General features: G+C 40.9%; 1 protein-coding gene across 1 annotated transcript; it reads left to right on the forward strand.

The window, feature by feature from the left end:
* The first annotated feature begins 10,913 nt into the window (after positions 1-10,913).
* On the forward strand, positions 10,914-17,772 carry eif3d (eukaryotic translation initiation factor 3, subunit D). The gene is made up of 16 exons (XM_041956680.1): positions 10,914-11,016; positions 12,173-12,298; positions 12,388-12,433; positions 12,818-12,954; positions 13,053-13,138; positions 13,331-13,403; positions 13,855-13,976; positions 14,070-14,202; positions 14,313-14,460; positions 15,159-15,289; positions 15,392-15,477; positions 15,571-15,700; positions 16,035-16,177; positions 16,912-17,104; positions 17,223-17,316; positions 17,662-17,772. Exons 2-16 carry the CDS (start codon positions 12,176-12,178, stop codon positions 17,673-17,675), a joined length of 1,659 nt encoding a protein of 552 aa, XP_041812614.1. The 5' UTR covers positions 10,914-11,016; positions 12,173-12,175; the 3' UTR covers positions 17,676-17,772.
* The last annotated feature ends 78 nt before the right edge of the window (positions 17,773-17,850 follow it).

Below are 17,850 nucleotides of genomic sequence, written 5' to 3' on the forward strand. Positions count from 1 at the left end.
TGTAAAATATGGACTGTAAGTTACTTGAATTGAACTCAGTATTAGAAAACAGTGCAGCCTGCCTCGAATCCACAACATTCAGCTGCTTGTAATGGCGCAAAAACACTGTTGAAACACGCAGACGGGCCTTAGATTTGCTATTTTTGATCAATGGACTCTTCAGCATTCGAAGGAGTTGCTTCAGTTTTACCAACATATGGAATGTATTATTGTTTATATTGTGTACATATGCATGGCTGAATGTACAAAGGTGTGTCTTTATTTAATTTCCTCACAGGTATCTTGTTGATTGTTGTACTTTTTATTCCGTAATGTGACGATCATTTGCTCGACTTTAACTGTATGTAAGCTTTAGTCAACATTTACTGCAACCTTCTGCACATGAGCTGAACATTAAGCTGTTTCTGTTCTGATGGGAATCCCATACCTGCACCCCCATCTCCTGTTCATTATGTTTATATATGACTTGGTGTGTTTTAAGAGGAATGTAACTGCCACCAGGATTATCTTGGATTATTATAGGATGTGGTAGGGATGGATGGTGTGTGTACACAGCATAAGACCGGGATCAAACCCTGAGTCTGATGTGCAGTCAGCTTTAGGCAACCAAAGCACTTTGGTTTTGTTTAATGAAACACCGTAGTTTCAGTTGAATGCTAATAAAGATGTTGAGCCTCACACTTCAAGGCGGTTTTGACTTTTTCCTGTATTAAACAAAGACCGTGATCTTTAACCTTAACCAGGTGCTGCCAGTATCTAAAAATAAGCGTAAAAAAAAGTTTAATTTCTTTATTGTTGCTAGAAGGAAAACAAATGAAGTGCAGCATGAACATTTTTATAATATTAACCTAAACCTCTCTTTATTCCAAGTTTCTTCAATGGACAAACTTGTTGCAAATAGCTCGTTTTAACCTGATGAACGCGGCCTTTTAACGAAGAGATGCGCTTTCATGAGATCTCATCGTTAACTTAATTGATGACCCAAAAACAATTAGAAAATCTTGCTACACAGCTGCTGAAGACATGTCATCAGAGCAGAGCGCCGTACTGAGACATGAAGAGACAGCGATTTAATATGAGGTTAGATGCTAAAAACATCTTGTAAAGGCGAAGTGGTACTTGACTAATGTGAGATATGAGGGGATGTGACCGTCATGCAGATGTTAGAAGAGGGAATATTAAATCCTAAAGAAGGTGATGCTACTGTCGGTGCGACAGAGGATGATCCTGGTCAGAAATCTGTGTCAAAGCCCAGAGGCAGCCATCACTGTCCTAGCAACTACTAGCAGTCATGGTGATGATGATGATGATGATGATAGGAAATGTAAACTTGTCTTAGTTACTGTTTGAGATATATTTTATTTAGTGAAGTCGTTTCTTGTTTAAACTCAGTTCACTTGGATTTCAGGTCAAATTAATGTTCTTTGGCCTGACTGTCCATGAATTATACGGCAGGTCTCCGTCTCTTTCATCGGTACCTCAGAGAAAATTCAAAATATGAATGCCACAAATTCTGTTAAATCATTTGTACGAGCCTTTTAAGAGCCTGTCTGTACGAGTGGTTCCTGCATGAGGCCAAATGTTTAATCATTATGCTGGTGAACTGTAATTCAGGCGGTATTTAGTTGCTTATTTGCTCTTACAAATTAGTCGTATATAAACATTATTTGTAAGAGACAGGTTGCATGTCTTCAGATGTCAGTTCTCAATGAATATACACTAACATTTTATTTAAATATAAGCTGTTATCTGTGTGTATGGCTCACATTCAGGCCCTGACCTTGGCTGTTCTTCAGAATTAATCAAAGCTATGTTGTAGCTGAAATTGTGACTGTGGTGAAGGATTTACTTTGTCTGCAGTATGAAAAGTTGGAAAAATGAAAAAAAAGTGAAAAAAGTGTGTGATAACCTGCGTGATTGTACATATGATGAGGTTAGACAGTAAACAAGCCTGTGCTGCCTACAGATGCTACAACACATGAATGGAAACAATACTGCTTTAATTATTTCTGTTAACTGTAAACTAAAAACCCCACATAAGGTCAAAACAGGTCATTCTTAAGAGTCTCATGTTAAGGTAAATTCATTGTTACGTCCTGTATAACTACGATGCTGTCAACAATTGAAGTGAATAATTGATCATTTTGTCATCAGGAGGTAGGTGGTATAATTAACATGGGGGATATGCTATTTCAGGACTGTCAGTTACCAAGTAAAACAAACTCGGAATATAAATGACAGAGTGTTCAAGTCACACTGGCTTTGGGCTGGTGCAAATTTAGTCCATGTGTGTTTATTGTACAGACTGAAATGACTGATTTGGCTCCACCAGTACATTATTTTTCTTTATCAGAGATACTCAAGGACAAAAAAAAAAACTCTGTGCAAAACATAAATGAAAGCAGAATGCAATCATTTGCAAATGAATTGAGTTGAGCTCATGTGTTAATCTCCTTTATCCAATCATGTGTTCACAAAGTGTTGAACCTTGCTCCATCCTCGCTGTGAACCACTGAGCCTTTCAATCATGACGCTATCACCTGTTACCAATCAACCTCTTCACCTGTGGAATGATCCAAACAGGTGTTTTTGGAGCGTTCCACATCTTTCCAGGTCTACACGGTGAGCACACATATTTAAATATCAGCAAAACTTACAGATGAGTGGGGCTGATCAGACACCTGATTAATATACAATAAATATGCAGTCGCTCAAAAATGCTCAAATACTTAAAGGGCAACTACAGCAGTTTTACGCAGCACAGTGTGTTTCCAGGTTTTGGGGAATACTCCTACATACAGTACGCGAAGAAAAATTTCATCAGGCCTTTGGTGGCTCCAGAACGGGCTGCGATAAGGCAGCTGCCTCCGTCAGTTCGAGCTGAAGACTAGAAGTTTGAAAATGAAAAGGATCTGATGGTGTGGAGTTAGACGTCTGTAGCTGCTCCTTATCTCTGCTGAAGGCCAGAGGCTCCAGGCGACATTAGCCGCTACTAGCATGACACACCTGAATCTCTGACTCAGGCTGTCCAGTTGTATTGTGGGTAATGGACAAGGGGGAAGAATGTGTGGAACAAAAAAGACGATTTCTGTGGTTCTGCTGCGTAGACAGGGTGAGTTTTCCAGTGCTGCAGGAGTGCAATGATTCATCAGCGCTCTGAAGGTTAATTAAGAGCACTCAGAAATAACACACTTCATAATACTGCACAGCCGAGGTTCTGCCATGACAGAAAAAAATCCTAATGTCTTTGGGACAGTCTTTTTTCCGTCTGTATTTTCTCTCCGTGTCGCTCTCGCTCTCTGAATAAATCCTGCAAATCAAAAGAAGCAAACATACTTGCAGCCAGTACGTGAGCAGAGGGCTATCGGCTAGTTGTGACAGTCGTTTGTCATTTTACTACAGTAAAAGTATAAGCAGTAAAAAATACTGAGAGTGTCAAATCTTCTCATGATGCAGAATGACTCATTTCAGAATTCTATGTTATATAATGTTGTATAATGGCATTATTACTATTAATGTGTTCATCACTTTAAAGTTGCAGCTGGTAACGATGGAGCTCATTTTAATTACTTAATGTATTGCTGAGTAGCTTGTGAACTCCCCCCCAGAATAAAGTCTTATTTTATTTTAATCTGTTAGTGTAATTTAATTGTTAATTATATTAGTAAAAGTAAAAAGTACAATATTTACATCTGAGTTGGTGGGTAGAGGTATGAAATTACATAACCTAGAAATACTCAAATTAAGTACAAGTACCTGAAAATTGTACTTAATTACAGTATACACTTAAATTAACTTTCCACCACCGATGAGCTGAAAGAAATCTGCTGTTGGAAAATGATCCTAAATCACAGCAGATGAGTTAAAAACTCTCCATCATTCATCAGAAACTCGCCTCTCGGCCGTTCATTCATGAGTGCCGGCGCACCGCTCGCTGAATCCAGCCACGTTATATTTAGCCGGCTGTAAATACAGTGAAACGATGCTTCTGCTCGCCGTTGCTGTGCTGCCGCTCCTCTCGGCTGGTCTTCAGCCCACACGCCCACGCTCGCCCCTCTGCAAAGATCCTCTGAGGAGCATAAAACCATCATTAAAGGCACATTAAAAAGGGATTTGCCTGGCTGGTACTTTATTTGTCCGGCCCCTGGGGGCTGCAGCTTGACGAGAGCGGACGTTGGTTCAGGGCGAGCAGAGCTGCGAGGGCCTGTGTGTGTTTACTTCTCTCTCTGTGTGTGTGAGTTGCTTACTAGTGTTTGTGCAAGTGTGTGTTCGGCTATAAATATTGTTGGTTTGAGCTGCCTGCCCGCGTGATCCCAGACTCCCCTCAGTGATAACCCACCTGTGCTCACTGCACATGGAGAGGTGCTAGTCAGGCCGGAGGTTTCACTATGACTCACTGTGATTCACTGCCTACAGGCTCTCACCCACGTACAATATGGACTCAAGTTAGCTCTAATAGCCTGTTATTCGCTTTTTGTTGGCACAAGCAACCACGGGCAGCCTGAGCAAACGCTGTCATCAGCAATGAGGAAGAGCACAACGAGGTCCACACACGATCCTAACGAATGTTCCTGCTTCCCTTCTGGGTCGGACTTAATGTCTCAGCCAAACTGAACTGAGGCTGCAGACACAGAGTCGCTGCGGCGTGGAGGGAAAGTCTGCAGGCCGTTCAGGAATTCACTCATGAATGAATGAGTCAGACTTCTGACAAATATCACTCAGTAAAGATGTCTGCTGATGCTAATTAACTTTCCGGGTATTTTGAGTGTTTCTCATGCCTGTCCGGCTGAAGTGAAGGGTTATTATTGGTACGGTGTTACCATAATAAGTGTCCCCTCAACAACTGATATGAACATAAATGGATCCAAACCCTAATACTACACAGGTGATAATAATAAGAATAAGAATAATGGCAATTTGCTAAGATTATAATTATTATTTCACATTAGGGTGGATGTGTCCCTCCAACATGTGTGTTAATTACAGCCCTGATGGAGACAGAGTCACACACTCACATCCGCAGTGTAGTCCGGATGCATGAACAGTTGTAAAATGGTCCCACAGGTAAAAGCGGACTGCGTGGGAGTCTTTATTACGTTGTGTTTTCACAATTCAACCCTCACTTTAGCTGAAGTGTTTGTGTTGATTTAAGTGCAGGAGCAGTTTCCCAAAGGGACATAAACCCTCATTAAAGGAGATTACGCTGTAAAAGATTCAAACCACCAGGCTGGATGCAGGCGGCTGCGCATTTCTATTTTATATTTGTTAGTTTTTATTAACATAATGCTGATTTTATGCTATGATGACAAATCTATCCTTGAATATCTCATTTAGATTTGTAGTGTGAAAAAATAAACGATGTGTTTTTGTGCAGCTGTTGACTTTTGTCTTAATTATCTTCAGTAATAAACAGTCAAATAAAAAAAAAAGAATACTGAACACACTTTTTTGCCGAGCGTTAGGTGCGAGATTGATACCACTCTCATGTCTGTGCGATAAATATGAAGCTACAGCTAGCAGCGAGTTAGCTTAGCGTAGCATAAAGACTTGCCGTTTTTTTTTTTTTTCATTTAATCCACATGTGATCCTAAAACCACAGATGTTCTTAAACAGATTAAACAAATAAGCTGTAACGTTTGACTGAGTGAGCTGTAGAGGTGCTGCTGGATAGGCTAGCTGTTTCCCTCTGCTTCCACTCTTTGTGCTAAGCTAAGCTAACTGGCTGCAGCTTCACATTTGCCTTACAAAAATGACTGTGGTATCAACCTTCTCATCTAATATTTAACCACAGCCCAGGAAAACGATGTTCTCTGTCCTGTTACTGGATAATTGTAAGATTGTGTGTATATAAATTACTGGATGATTTTAGGTGTTTTATGCCTCTTAAATTATTCAAACAGAACAAGGAGAAAATCATTAAAACAGAGAAAAAAGGTTCAGCGCCGGAGGTGAACATGGACATGAACAGGAAACATGAACCACAGTGTTTGTGACGCCGACTGCATTCGTTAACAAATATAATTAATTATCTTATACTAACACTCAGGGTGTGGACAGCACACACACACACACACACACACACACACACACACACACACACGTGCAACTCAGGCATCATATCAGTAGCAATCAATGCAAATGGAATAAAAACCATTAAAATGCACAAATAGCCTGAAGCAGCAGACAGTCGAGGAAAAAGAGTGTGAACTGCTGACAGAGACAAAAAAAACTCTGAACCTGTTCAGGTGACTCACCTTCAGCTAAAGTCTCACTGAGATTCATCAGTTCTGTTTGCAGTAACTTGTTATCTGAACACATATTTTTTCACATAAACCAGAAGTTTAAATGAGAAACAATCATGAAATTAGGTTAAGCCAACAAATGCTAACTGCTACAAATGCTAACGGCTCTGTGAGGCTGTACGCAGGCACAGTGCTACTTTGAGCTAAACGCTAACATCAGCATGCTGATGTGCTGCAGTGACGATGCTAACATGCTGACGTTTAGCAGGTATGCTGTTTATCCTGTTCACCATCCTAGCTTAGCATGTTAGCATGCTAACATTTGGACATTAAACTCACAAATTTACCAAACCAAAGTTTTGACCTGATGATGGCGCCAAAGGAAACATTAAGGGATGAACAAAGTTATTATAATTCACCCTGAAGGGGCCGTGAATGTCTGACCTAAAAATATCACGTCTCACAGACATGACATGAACTTGCAGTATTAAGCACCAGCGCATCAGAACTACTCCAGTAATCTTGTCGCTGTCCACATCTGTTAAATCAATATGAGGAAGTAAAAGCAATCGAGTCTATACACATAATCAGTTATATGGCCGTCAGGATTCATCATGACAACGACACAGCGTGTTTACCATCTGCTGTCAGCGCTGCTGCAAAGATCCCTGAAGGACAGTTTGAAATGAGTCACCGCTTCGCTGCCAGCTGATGATGGAGCCTGTGAAATGGCAGAACCCCCTCTCTGCTGATGGATGTTATGTTCCATCAGTGGTGGAAGAAGAACGCAGACGCTTTACTGCAGTAAGGGTACTAATACCACAGGAAATCCAAGTCAAACTGCTGCATTTAAAACCGTACTCCAGTAAAAGTGTTAGTATTATCAGCAAGGTGCACTTTTTTTACTATGAAAAGTAAAAGTCGTCATGTTGCATTCAAATGTTCCTGTCAGTGTTTCTCTATCATATCTGATGTTTGTGGATTAATATTCCTGCTGCATTAATGCTGTATTTTACTGCTGTAGATGTTTCAGGTTGAGCTCGTTTAAACTACTTTATATACTGTTGGCTGGTTTAATCTACAGCGATGCATCATATCCTATGAGATCATCATATGTTTGTAGCGTGGCTGTCCTGTGAGAACCTCGTATCTCCGAAAAACAGCCTATTTTCAGCTTTGTGACGATGCATTTTCCAGCTGATCCAAGAGGTTTTTTAAACAGTTTATTTAGCTGAAGAAGGACGAGGAGAATTTTCTCAAGACAAGAACACTTCATTCATGGAGATACAAGGTTTTTACTGAACAGGAAGGGGATGAACAATGTAATGTGCAAAGTAACTAAAGCTGTCAGACAAAATGTAATGGAGAAAAAAGTATATTTAGTAGAGCTGAAGTTTAAAGTAGCATAAAAAATGATGCTACTGATGTAAAGTATTTCATAGCACTGAAGTACCGTACCTGAGTAAATGTACTTAGTTACAGTCCATCACTGTATACATTAAAGATCAGTGGTTTGTTACAGCTCAGGAGAAACAGCCGATTAAATGATGTGAAGATAAATACAGATGTTTAAATCATTCATCGCCTGACTGCTGCTGCTGACGATGAATCCCATGTGAGAGATCTGCTCCATATAACAGACATCCACACAGACAGCCATCTTTTATGTATATTAATCAGATTTCCTGACCTTTGCGGTGCGTGAACATCTTCTTAATTGGATCCAGAGAGTCATTTATAAAACACCCTCGACTGGTGACATGTGACTGCAGAGCAGATCAGTGTGTTTGTCCCAGACAGATCAAATGCGATGCTCACTTATCCTGGATATGTTCAATATGGCATTCAAAAGGCAAATTCAGTGCTCTGGCTGATAATGAAAGAAGCTTGAATTATGTTTTTGAACACTTCATATTTCATGTGCAAAACAAGTGGAAGGAAACGAACAGAGAGGATACAAACACTAACTTCATTTAAAATATATTCAGAAAGCAAATATCTATCAACACATGATTCCTGGTTACAAGATTTGTTGTAGTTTTGATGCTCAAACCAGGTCAACAGTGCATGACGTGTGATGCAGCCATGTTTGTTTGTTGTTTATTTATCAGGAAATGTATTTATTATTTGGTTTTAAGAATGTGCAGTAGTATTTTGTAGTTTTGTCTTCTTGACATAAATTTTCTATGTAACATCTGCAGTATGGACGCTTGAAATAATACTCTTACTATGAAAACACACTTGACACAATCTAAGTGAAAGAAATTATAATAATTTGAGTAATTTGACCAAGAATTAGGGGAAAAAAGAAATTCTAAAGAAATACTGATGTGTACATTGGCCTGGAGTGCAGTTTTTCAGCATATGAAAATGTAAAATGTACACAGGTCCTGTGTTTCAGTAGTTTTTTCTTTTTAAGTTTGATGTATATAATAACTGCCATCCAGTGGTCATAGTGGGTAACTGCAACAGTGCATTTAAATTAGTGGCTGATAGTGTTAATGTCAGTATAATTGTTGTGAATATCATCACAACTGTAAATATTTAATCTGATTGCTAAAAATAACACCAGTGTGTTAAACCTAACTACTTTCGTGCTGTTTTAATAACCGTTTTCTGCCTTTTCCGTGTAGAAACTTGATTGGAAGTGGTTACAGTGAGAAATTACATCAAGGCACAATATCAAGTTAGACATAATGACATTATATCGCTTCCGTTTGAAAAATAAGGTATAAAATCATAAACGAAAATAAATTATTATGAAATTGGTTATTTCATTTTTATCTAGCTCGTTCTGTTCTCTAATGATTACATGGGTAAGTTACAACCCTGCAGTTGTATATCTATAGTGATTGTTATTTTAGTTATTATAAAGTAGTAGTCGTCGCCGTACTAGTAGTTAAAGTAGTAGTAGCAAAGTAGCTTTTGCTAATTGTTTTAATTTGAAGGTTTTTTCGGAAGTGGTTGATGGTATTCTGTCTGCCTTGACTTTGGTGTAGTTGACTGTGCATTAAGTATTATGAGTGTTTACTGCCCTCCAGTGGTCATAGTGAGGAAGTGCGACATTACATTTAAATTAGTGGCCAATAGTCTTCATGTCAGTATAATTGTTGTAAATATCAACACTACTATAAATAAATAATCTGATTGCTAAAAACAACATCAGCGTTTGAAACCTTATTACTTTTATGCGGTTGTAATAGCCGTTTTCTGCCTTCATGCAGTGTAGAAACATGAATGCGTACTGGCCCCAAGTGGTCAGAGTGAAGAATTAAATTAAGGCGCAATGTCAAGGTAGACATAATGGCATGGTATAACTTCCGTTTGACCCTTTCAAAATAAACCAATGGCAAAATGAGAAGAAAATCATCAAGAAATTACTTTTTCATTGTTCTCCTCGTCTCTAGTCGTTACGCATGGAAGCTAAATCTCCATCGTGATATTGTTGTTATTATTAATAATTATCGTAATTATTATTATTATTATTATTTGTAGTATTAGTAGTAGTAGCTGAATGAATTTATCCATTGTGAGATCAATAAAGTCTAATCTAATCTAAGATGTTGTTGCTAATTGTTTTAATTTGAAGGTTTTTCCGGATGTATGGTATTCTGGCTGCCTTGACGGAGTTGACTGTGGTATTAAGACTCATGAGTGTTAATCGCCCTCCAGTGGTCAGCCTTCTTCCGAGCAAGGTTAGCTGTACTGTAAATCTATCTGTGAGGACTCTCAGTCATTCAGGGTTGTTCAAGGAGGGTTGAATTGAGTGCAAGTGGACCTTCCGAAATGAGAGGCAAAGCACTTTCAAGTTTCTACAACCAAGTCCAGTTGCCCTTGACTCACCTGCCCTAGATACTGTAACTGTAGTTACCAAGAGTAGGTAATCATCAAATAAGCACCCAACTGTCTTTAATCTGTAGTTAGACATGAGTACAGTACTTGACAGCAAAAGAAAAAAAACATGCTTTTTGATCAATCTTTTCTAGCCTTTTACCTCCCAAGATAGACATCTGGCGGTTAGTGCTCACGTTTAACCGCCAGATGTTTATCTTGTATATCTTAGTTCTGTATTTTATTTTTATCTCATTTTTTTATAATGTTAATTTGCATTCTGTATTGTATTTTTGCCTCCTTACTTGAAAGTTGTTCTTTTTTGCATGCCCTTGTGTTTCCACCCTTTGAGCTGCTGGAAATGTAAATTTCTCTTTGGAGATTAATAAAGTATATCTATCTATCTATGTAATTCAATAAAATGTATCCATGTATGCCCTCTGGTGGTCATGGTGAGTAGTTACAACTCCATGACAAACATGTCAAGGTAGACATAATTGCATAGTACAGTACTTCCGGTTGAAATCATGAAAATAAAACGCACGACAGGAGGAGATGTAGTTGCGCACTGTGACCACCGGAGGGCAATGTATTGTCGTGACTCCGTACATGACATATATTCTTTCGAAATGACATTTTCAAACTCGGTCTGTTATGAGTTGATCCGCAAATATACATAATGTGTCCGTATATATATATTTTATATGTTTTTAACCAACATAGCTCTCTAAAGCCTCATATCGCTCCCAGTACGGCCATGGGAAGCCGGCATAGGTCTATGGGTAGCCGGCTCCTACGACAGCTACACTTGTTACACGGCAGGAACTACTTTCCGCTTTACGGCAGCTTGCCACTTCCTTTCTCAGCGGCGCTCTGTCGCGAATTTGTACTGCTTCAGGACCGGTTGGATTAAAAGGCCTGATAGGGTGGCTCATCGTTCACGGTAAGACTGCAGTAAAATCTGTAAAGACGTATGAAAAGTAACCGTGTTCAGCCGTGTCTGAAGTTAAATCCTGGTGTCTCTCGTCAAAGTGTGTGTTGCCTGCCACCCAGTTAGCTTAGCCTTGCTAGTGCGGCCACCTGGCAAGATGACTAATGTTAGCGTTAGCAGTGAGTTAGCCACTGTTAGCTACTTAATAGAGCCAGACCTGCTAAAAAAACGTTTCCCCAAAGGTGATCCAGAAGTAATGTCAGTTTTTTTCTTTGATATGTCTTCACTGTCTAGTTCGGGTATATCCGTCATGTTTTATCAGCCAATATTATTTTGAAATTAGTTCATTCTGTTGGCATGTGACTGTAGAAGTGAAGGGAACACTAAGCTAACGTTAGCCAAACTGGTGCCAGATGTCAGCTGGTGCCGCTGTTCGACAAAGATGCCCTTAAAAAATTGGATATTGTATATTCTTAAGTGGTGTCGTAAATCTTACGTAATGTTGCCGTTCAGTTTGTCGTGTCACTGCTGCTAATAACGTTTAAAAGCCCAAGAATAAGAATGAACACTAACGATTTGTTCTTACTTTATTAAGTATTGATCCGTACACTTCCCTTTTTGTTCACGCCTCAGCCATCAGCTCCGACACTCCCTTCCACTGGCCTATCAATAAGGTCACTAATTGATTAAACCAGTTTGTAGGCAGAAATGCATTTTCTCTGTCCAGCCTCTCAGGTGTCAGCGTTTTCTTCTTTTCTCTGTTTCACGTTAATGTGAAATGAACCTGAATCTGTAGGCTTTAGAGTGTTTGGAAATTGTGATAAACACTCTTCACTATTTGCAGGTATATTAGAGACTAAATCAATCAGTACAAGTAATCCACTGCTTAATCAATGATGATAATAACGGTTAGCTGCAGCCCTGTTGATGCTCTTTGTGGAGTACCTGCTTCTTGTCGGGTGTTCTGGGGTCGATGATGACTAGCCCACTGCGCAAGCTGATCAGTGCCTATTTGTTTTAGTGCATTGCTGGAGAAATCAGTGCTGCTTATTGGCTGAGACCCTGTGCATATGTTGAAATGATGCCACCTTAAGCTAATACATGGGTTGTCTGAACATACTTCCATTTGATTGTTTGGTGACAGAAGTCTTTTTCACTCTGTCTTCAGGCCATGGCCAAGTTCCATGCCCCTGTGATCCAGGACAACCCATCCGGATGGGGTCCATGTGCGGTCCCAGAGAAGTTTAAAGACATGCCCTACCAGCCTTTCAGCAAAGGCGACCGTCTGGGAAAGGTACTGTATTAACTTGTGTAGTGAAAGAGCCAAGCCGTCTACACTTTTTTTGCCGCTGTTTTCTTTACATTGTGTGCTCCCTCTGTCAGGTTGCTGACTGGACTGGAGCGACTTATCAAGACAAGAGATACACAAGTGAGTACGACAGCTGTCCACCCAGATGGGCCTCCACCTGAAAATGTTATTAAGCATTTTTTTTTTCACTTCAAATCTCCATGTGGTAATACGTTAAAAATACTGATTGACTAAAACATCTGGACAGATTAACTCTGAATGAAAGTTTGAGAATGTACTACTTTAGTGCAGCTGATTGTCAAGTCACCACAAATAAATTCTCAACACGTGGGAAACACTGGCATTTATTTAAACATCTTAAGATGACAAGCAATGCAAAACTCACTTATTGACACGTGAATCTATGTAGTGTAGTGGGTTGAAATGTTCTTTGGTAAAATAACAAACACTGATCAATGCATGGTGTTAATTTCTTATGCAAAAATGTAATTACTTTGTCTGCAGATAAGTATTCCTCTCAGTTCGGAGGCGGCAGTCAGTACGCCTACTTTCATGAGGAGGATGAGACGAGCTTCCAGCTGGTGGACACTGCCAAGACGCAGAAGACAGCCTATCAGAGGAACCGCATGAGGTTTGCTCAGGTACAACAGACGGAGGCTGCAGACACACTAGTTAAGAGTTAAGAGTTGCGTCTTATATTTTAACTTGTGCCATAACATGATGGTGTTTGTTTGAACAGAGAAACCTGCGCAGGGACAAGGACCGCAGGAACCTGACTCAGTTCAACATGCAGACGCTCCCGAAGAGCGCCAAGCAAAAGGAGAGGTGAGATTCTGGCGCAGCTCTGCCGTAAAGAAAAACCCTGTTTTAGCTGATTTTCTGCAGAGCGCTTCTTCTTCTGGGCTCCACACGAGAGAAGAACGATCCCAGTTTGAGATCACATCTCCTCATTTGTGCTGACAGCTGCTCATGTTGTTGGAAAGACTTCAGTTTGACCCCAAGTTTGTGTCTTTTCAGGGATCGAATGCGCCTGCAGAAGAAGTTCCAAAAGCAGTTTGGTGTCCGTCAGAAGTGGGACCAGAAGTCTCAGGTATTGATTTTATACATGGATCAGAGCTTCAATGAGAAGTTGATTAATTGATTAATCTTTTGCATTAATCAGCACGCAAATCATTTTCTTTTAATTTGTGAGGATTTCCTGCTTTTCCTATGATGGAATAATAAATGTCTCTGGGATTTGGACTGTTGAAGAAGGCATTTATTGATGTCGTCATGGCTTGTGGCAAATTATATCAAGCACTTTTTACTACTGTCTGACATTTAAGAAAGGATTCATCGATAAAACAGCAGACTAATGAATAATGAAAATAATTTACTGTTACAGCTTTATGTTGGAAACTCAAGACAAACCTCTTCAGGTATAATCTGTTAGAGATGTTTCTGATCCGAGGATTTGTCTAAAGTTTGTGTTTTATGAATGAAGAATGTGTTTGTGTTCTTGTAACAGGTGTGTATTCGATTCTTCTTTCCACGTTTTTCAGGCTCAGCTGAAGCCCAGAGATTCCTCTGTGGAGGTGAGGAGCGACTGGGAGGTGAAGGAGGAGATGGACTTCCCCAGACTGATGAAGATGAGATACATGGAGGTGGCTGACCCTCTCGACATGTGAGTGAAAGAGATGTGCTCTCTGTTGTCAGTCAAACTCGTTTCAGCGGGGAAGGCGGACAGAGATGAACTTTTGTTTCCTGTTTCCTCCAGTGAGTGCTGTGGAGCTTTGGAGTACTATGATAAGGCTTTTGACCGAATCACCACCCGCAATGAAAAGCAACTGAAAAGCATCAAGAGGATCTTCCACACCGTCACTACCACTGACGATCCTGTCATCCGCAAGGTATCCAGTTGTTTACACACTCAGCTGTTCTGGTAAACCCAACAGACACGGTCAGAAGTTTGTTTTTCGTTTTTCTTTCTGTACAACAAGTTTTTTTTGTTCCCTTTCAGCTGGCTAAGACTCAGGGTAACGTGTTTGCCACTGATGCCATCTTGGCCACTTTGATGTGCTGCACGCGCTCAGTCAACTCCTGGGACATCATTGTGCAGAGAGTGGGCAACAAGCTGTTCTTTGACAAGAGAGACAACTCTGACTTCGGTGAGATCAACTGACACCAGGAGCTGGTTCCCCAAAGAGAGATCAGGCTGGTCTGTAGTCAGAGTACAACCTTCCAAAAAAGCTGGATAAAACAGAATGCGATGATTTTCATTTTTAATTTTCATGAACGTGTGTGATAGACACATCACAGAAAACTGCTTCAAACACAGTGACTAAAAAAAAGTCACATCTTCATCACAGTATTGAACAATGATATCACACTTTTCTCATATCATGCAGGTCTGTAATTTGCAAATTCATTTTTACATATATTCAACTAAAACAGTAAAAAAAGACAATATATTTAATGTTGGACCTCATCAGCTTCATCGAGTTTGTAAATATCTGCTTAGTAGCAACGAAAGGGGCGTCCTGGAAAGGCTCAGTCGCCCACAAGTGAGGGTGGCGCGAGTGTGAACACACGATTGCATAAAGGAAATCACTCCATGGACGCAGGAACGCTGCAGAAAGCTGTTAGAACAGAGACGTTCACAGCGTCCACACTCTTTTTGGGATCAGGGTTGTACCGTCAGTCTTTCTTCTCTTCATCTTTTGAGAAAAATAATCAGCCCCTGATTATAACCTGACACATCACTGCTCTATTTATTCATGCGGGAGTTTTACATTTTGCCTCCCTGTTGTGCTGCTTCAACACTGAACGCTGTAACATCTGTGACATCTGTATCGGCTCCTCTCAGATTTGCTCACCGTGAGTGAGACCGCCAACGAGCCACCGCAGGATGAAGGCAACTCCTTCAACTCTCCTCGTAACCTGGCGATGGAGGCCACGTACATCAACCACAACTTCAGCCAGCAGTGTCTACGCATGGTAAGAGCGCACGATGTAAACCCATGCACTCACTCACTCTTTAGACATAAACAGATCTCTAAAACCCTCCTAAATGTGTGTTTCTTGTTTCCTTTTATTCAGGGTGGAGAGCGGCATAAGTTTCCTAACCCCAACCCGTTTGTGGAGGAGGACATGGACAAGAGTGAGGTGGCGTCTGTAGCCTACAGGTGAGACACTGTACGCAGTGCAAAGTGCTGGTATGTGTCACTGGATGTAAAAAGTGCTTCCTCTCAGGCCGATGGTTTGGTTTTGTTGTTTAGGTACCGTCACTGGAAGCTCGGGGAAGACATCGATCTGATTGTCCGCTGTGAGCACGATGGAGTGATGACCGGTGCCAACGGAGAAGTGTCCTTCATTAACGTCAAGACCCTGAACGAGTGGGACTCCAGGGTGAGAGAAGAATGAGGGGAAGCTGGTTCAGTGGCTGATGTTCATCTTCATAGTTTAATAGAGTCCTGCGCTACGTGTCATTATGTGCCAGGCCTGGAAACATGCTGTTCTTGTTCCTTACTGCTTATCCAGTGGCCCCTTTTGTCTGTTGTTCGGTTTGTCGTGATGCAGTCATGACCTCAGCCAGCAGTGACTCCTAGTGACTATAGAGTTTATTAAAAATTCCTTTTCTTGATTTTCTAAAGCAGTTTTGTGCACAGGTCCTTGACCTTTAGTGTGAGCTGCAGTGTTGCTGCTGTGTTAAAAAGCTTCTGTTGCTCTGTTTCATCATCAGTATTGTAACGGGGTGGACTGGCGTCAGAAGCTGGACTCTCAGAGAGGAGCCGTCCTGGCCACTGAGCTGAAGAACAACAGCTACAAGCTGGCCCGCTGGACCTGCTGCGCCATGCTGGCTGGATCTGAGTACCTCAAACTGGGGTGAGGACACACACAAGTAATACAGAACATGTGGAGATTAAAGCCAGATCATAGTCTTAGCATTTAGCTTTAGCCAGCTGAGTTCGAGCTTCTACTGTAGTGTCGTCAACAATATGCAAGCAGGTAAGACTTAGAAACAAGGGACACTCAGCAAAATGGCCTTGTGTTGCTAAATATAACTTACATAACGTTCATAGATGTGGAGATATTCACTTAATTGCCAGTTTATTAGGTCCACTGAGCTAAAACTAATGCAGTCTAAGACAACAGTCCAGCTGTAGGTCTTATCTTCATCAAGGTTATAATGTTCAGTTTATGTTAAAACTATTTTAGCGACGTGTTGAGTCAACTGAAGGATCATTTTAGAGGTGAAGTTTGGTTTTATTGCCTGGGACTGTTGGGACTGCATTCGTTTTTGCACGGTGTATTTTTAATACTCGTATAAAACCCATCCAGGAACAGGTATTGAAGATTAGCTACTGTCTCAAATGCTGGGGTATTAGCATGTTGGACACTGGTGTGTCCACACAAAAGTTAACATAAAAAATTTAAAAAAACAGGCATTACCAGTATTATATAGTGGCCTTTGCTAGCAGTCAGCAGCCTTAAGGAGTGTAAAACCTGAAACCTGGACTGAGGTTCCAGGTGGACCACGATACAAACTAAGTCGTCTTTCACATGAACACATTCTGCCATGTCGGTCTGACTGTCGTCGGCGTCACTGTGGTCTTCAGGTACGTGTCTCGGTACCACGTGAAGGACTCTGCTCGTCACGTCATCCTGGGCACCCAGCAGTTCAAACCCAATGAGTTCGCCAGCCAGATCAACCTGAGCATGGAGAACGCCTGGGGAATCCTCCGCTGTGTCATCGATATCTGCCGCAAGCTGGACGAGGGCAAGTACCTCATCCTCAAAGACCCCAACAAGGTGAGCCGCCCGTTTCTGTTCATGCTTTGTTTTGAAAGGGTTCATCCAGACTTCCTGTTTCAAAGCCAGAGGAAGTGCTGAATTGTTGAGTTGATGGTTTGATGTTCTCTGTCAACAGCAAGTGATTCGGGTGTACAGCCTGCCTGATGGGACCTTCAGCTCTGATGAGGAGGAGGAAGAAGAGGAAGACGAAGAGGATGAGGAGGAAGAAGGTGAGATTCATTTGTTAATGCCACGTTTACTCCACATGGAAAAGAACTTTAATATAATAAACGTTCGCACTTTGAGCTTTGATGGTTTGAACTAAATGAAAAATGTTTGACACTGAACATGATGGCAAACTGCAAATTCCTGTCAGCCAATTGTGCAAAACCGTCGTCTGGGAGATAAAGTTATTTGAATTTTTTTTGATAAATTCTGTTCCAAGAAGCAGGTTGACACGGTCATCAGGATAACTCACGCTGAATAAATCCCTGAACCACATCCAATCCAGATCATGACCTGTGATTCTCTGTGCTGCTGCTAAACTTTTTTCTTGTCTCCTCTTCTCATTCCAGACGAAGAGAACTGAAGTGTGGAGTCGGCTCCAGTGACCAAAGCAGCCTTCACCACTTAAAAAGAAACACACATTAATTCCTTTTGACATTAAATAAAGACGACAGATTGGCCAACTGACTTTATTAATATTTCTGTGTATTTCTGGTACAGATGTTCACCTACAGGTCAAGAAGTTTTCTGGTGCAGTT

Source organism: Chelmon rostratus, chromosome 17 (genome assembly GCF_017976325.1).
Source record: "Chelmon rostratus isolate fCheRos1 chromosome 17, fCheRos1.pri, whole genome shotgun sequence".
NCBI lineage: Eukaryota > Metazoa > Chordata > Actinopteri > Chaetodontiformes > Chaetodontidae > Chelmon > Chelmon rostratus.

Coding starts and splice junctions, on each gene's coding strand:
- eif3d (XM_041956680.1), top strand. CDS start 12,176: ATGGCCAAGTTCCATGCCCCTGTGATCCAGGACAACCCATCCGGATGG. Junction 13,404..13,854: donor AGTGGGACCAGAAGTCTCAG/GTATTGATTTTA, acceptor CACGTTTTTCAG/GCTCAGCTGAAGCCCAGAGA. Junction 14,461..15,158: donor GAGAGACAACTCTGACTTCG/GTGAGATCAACT, acceptor GGCTCCTCTCAG/ATTTGCTCACCGTGAGTGAG.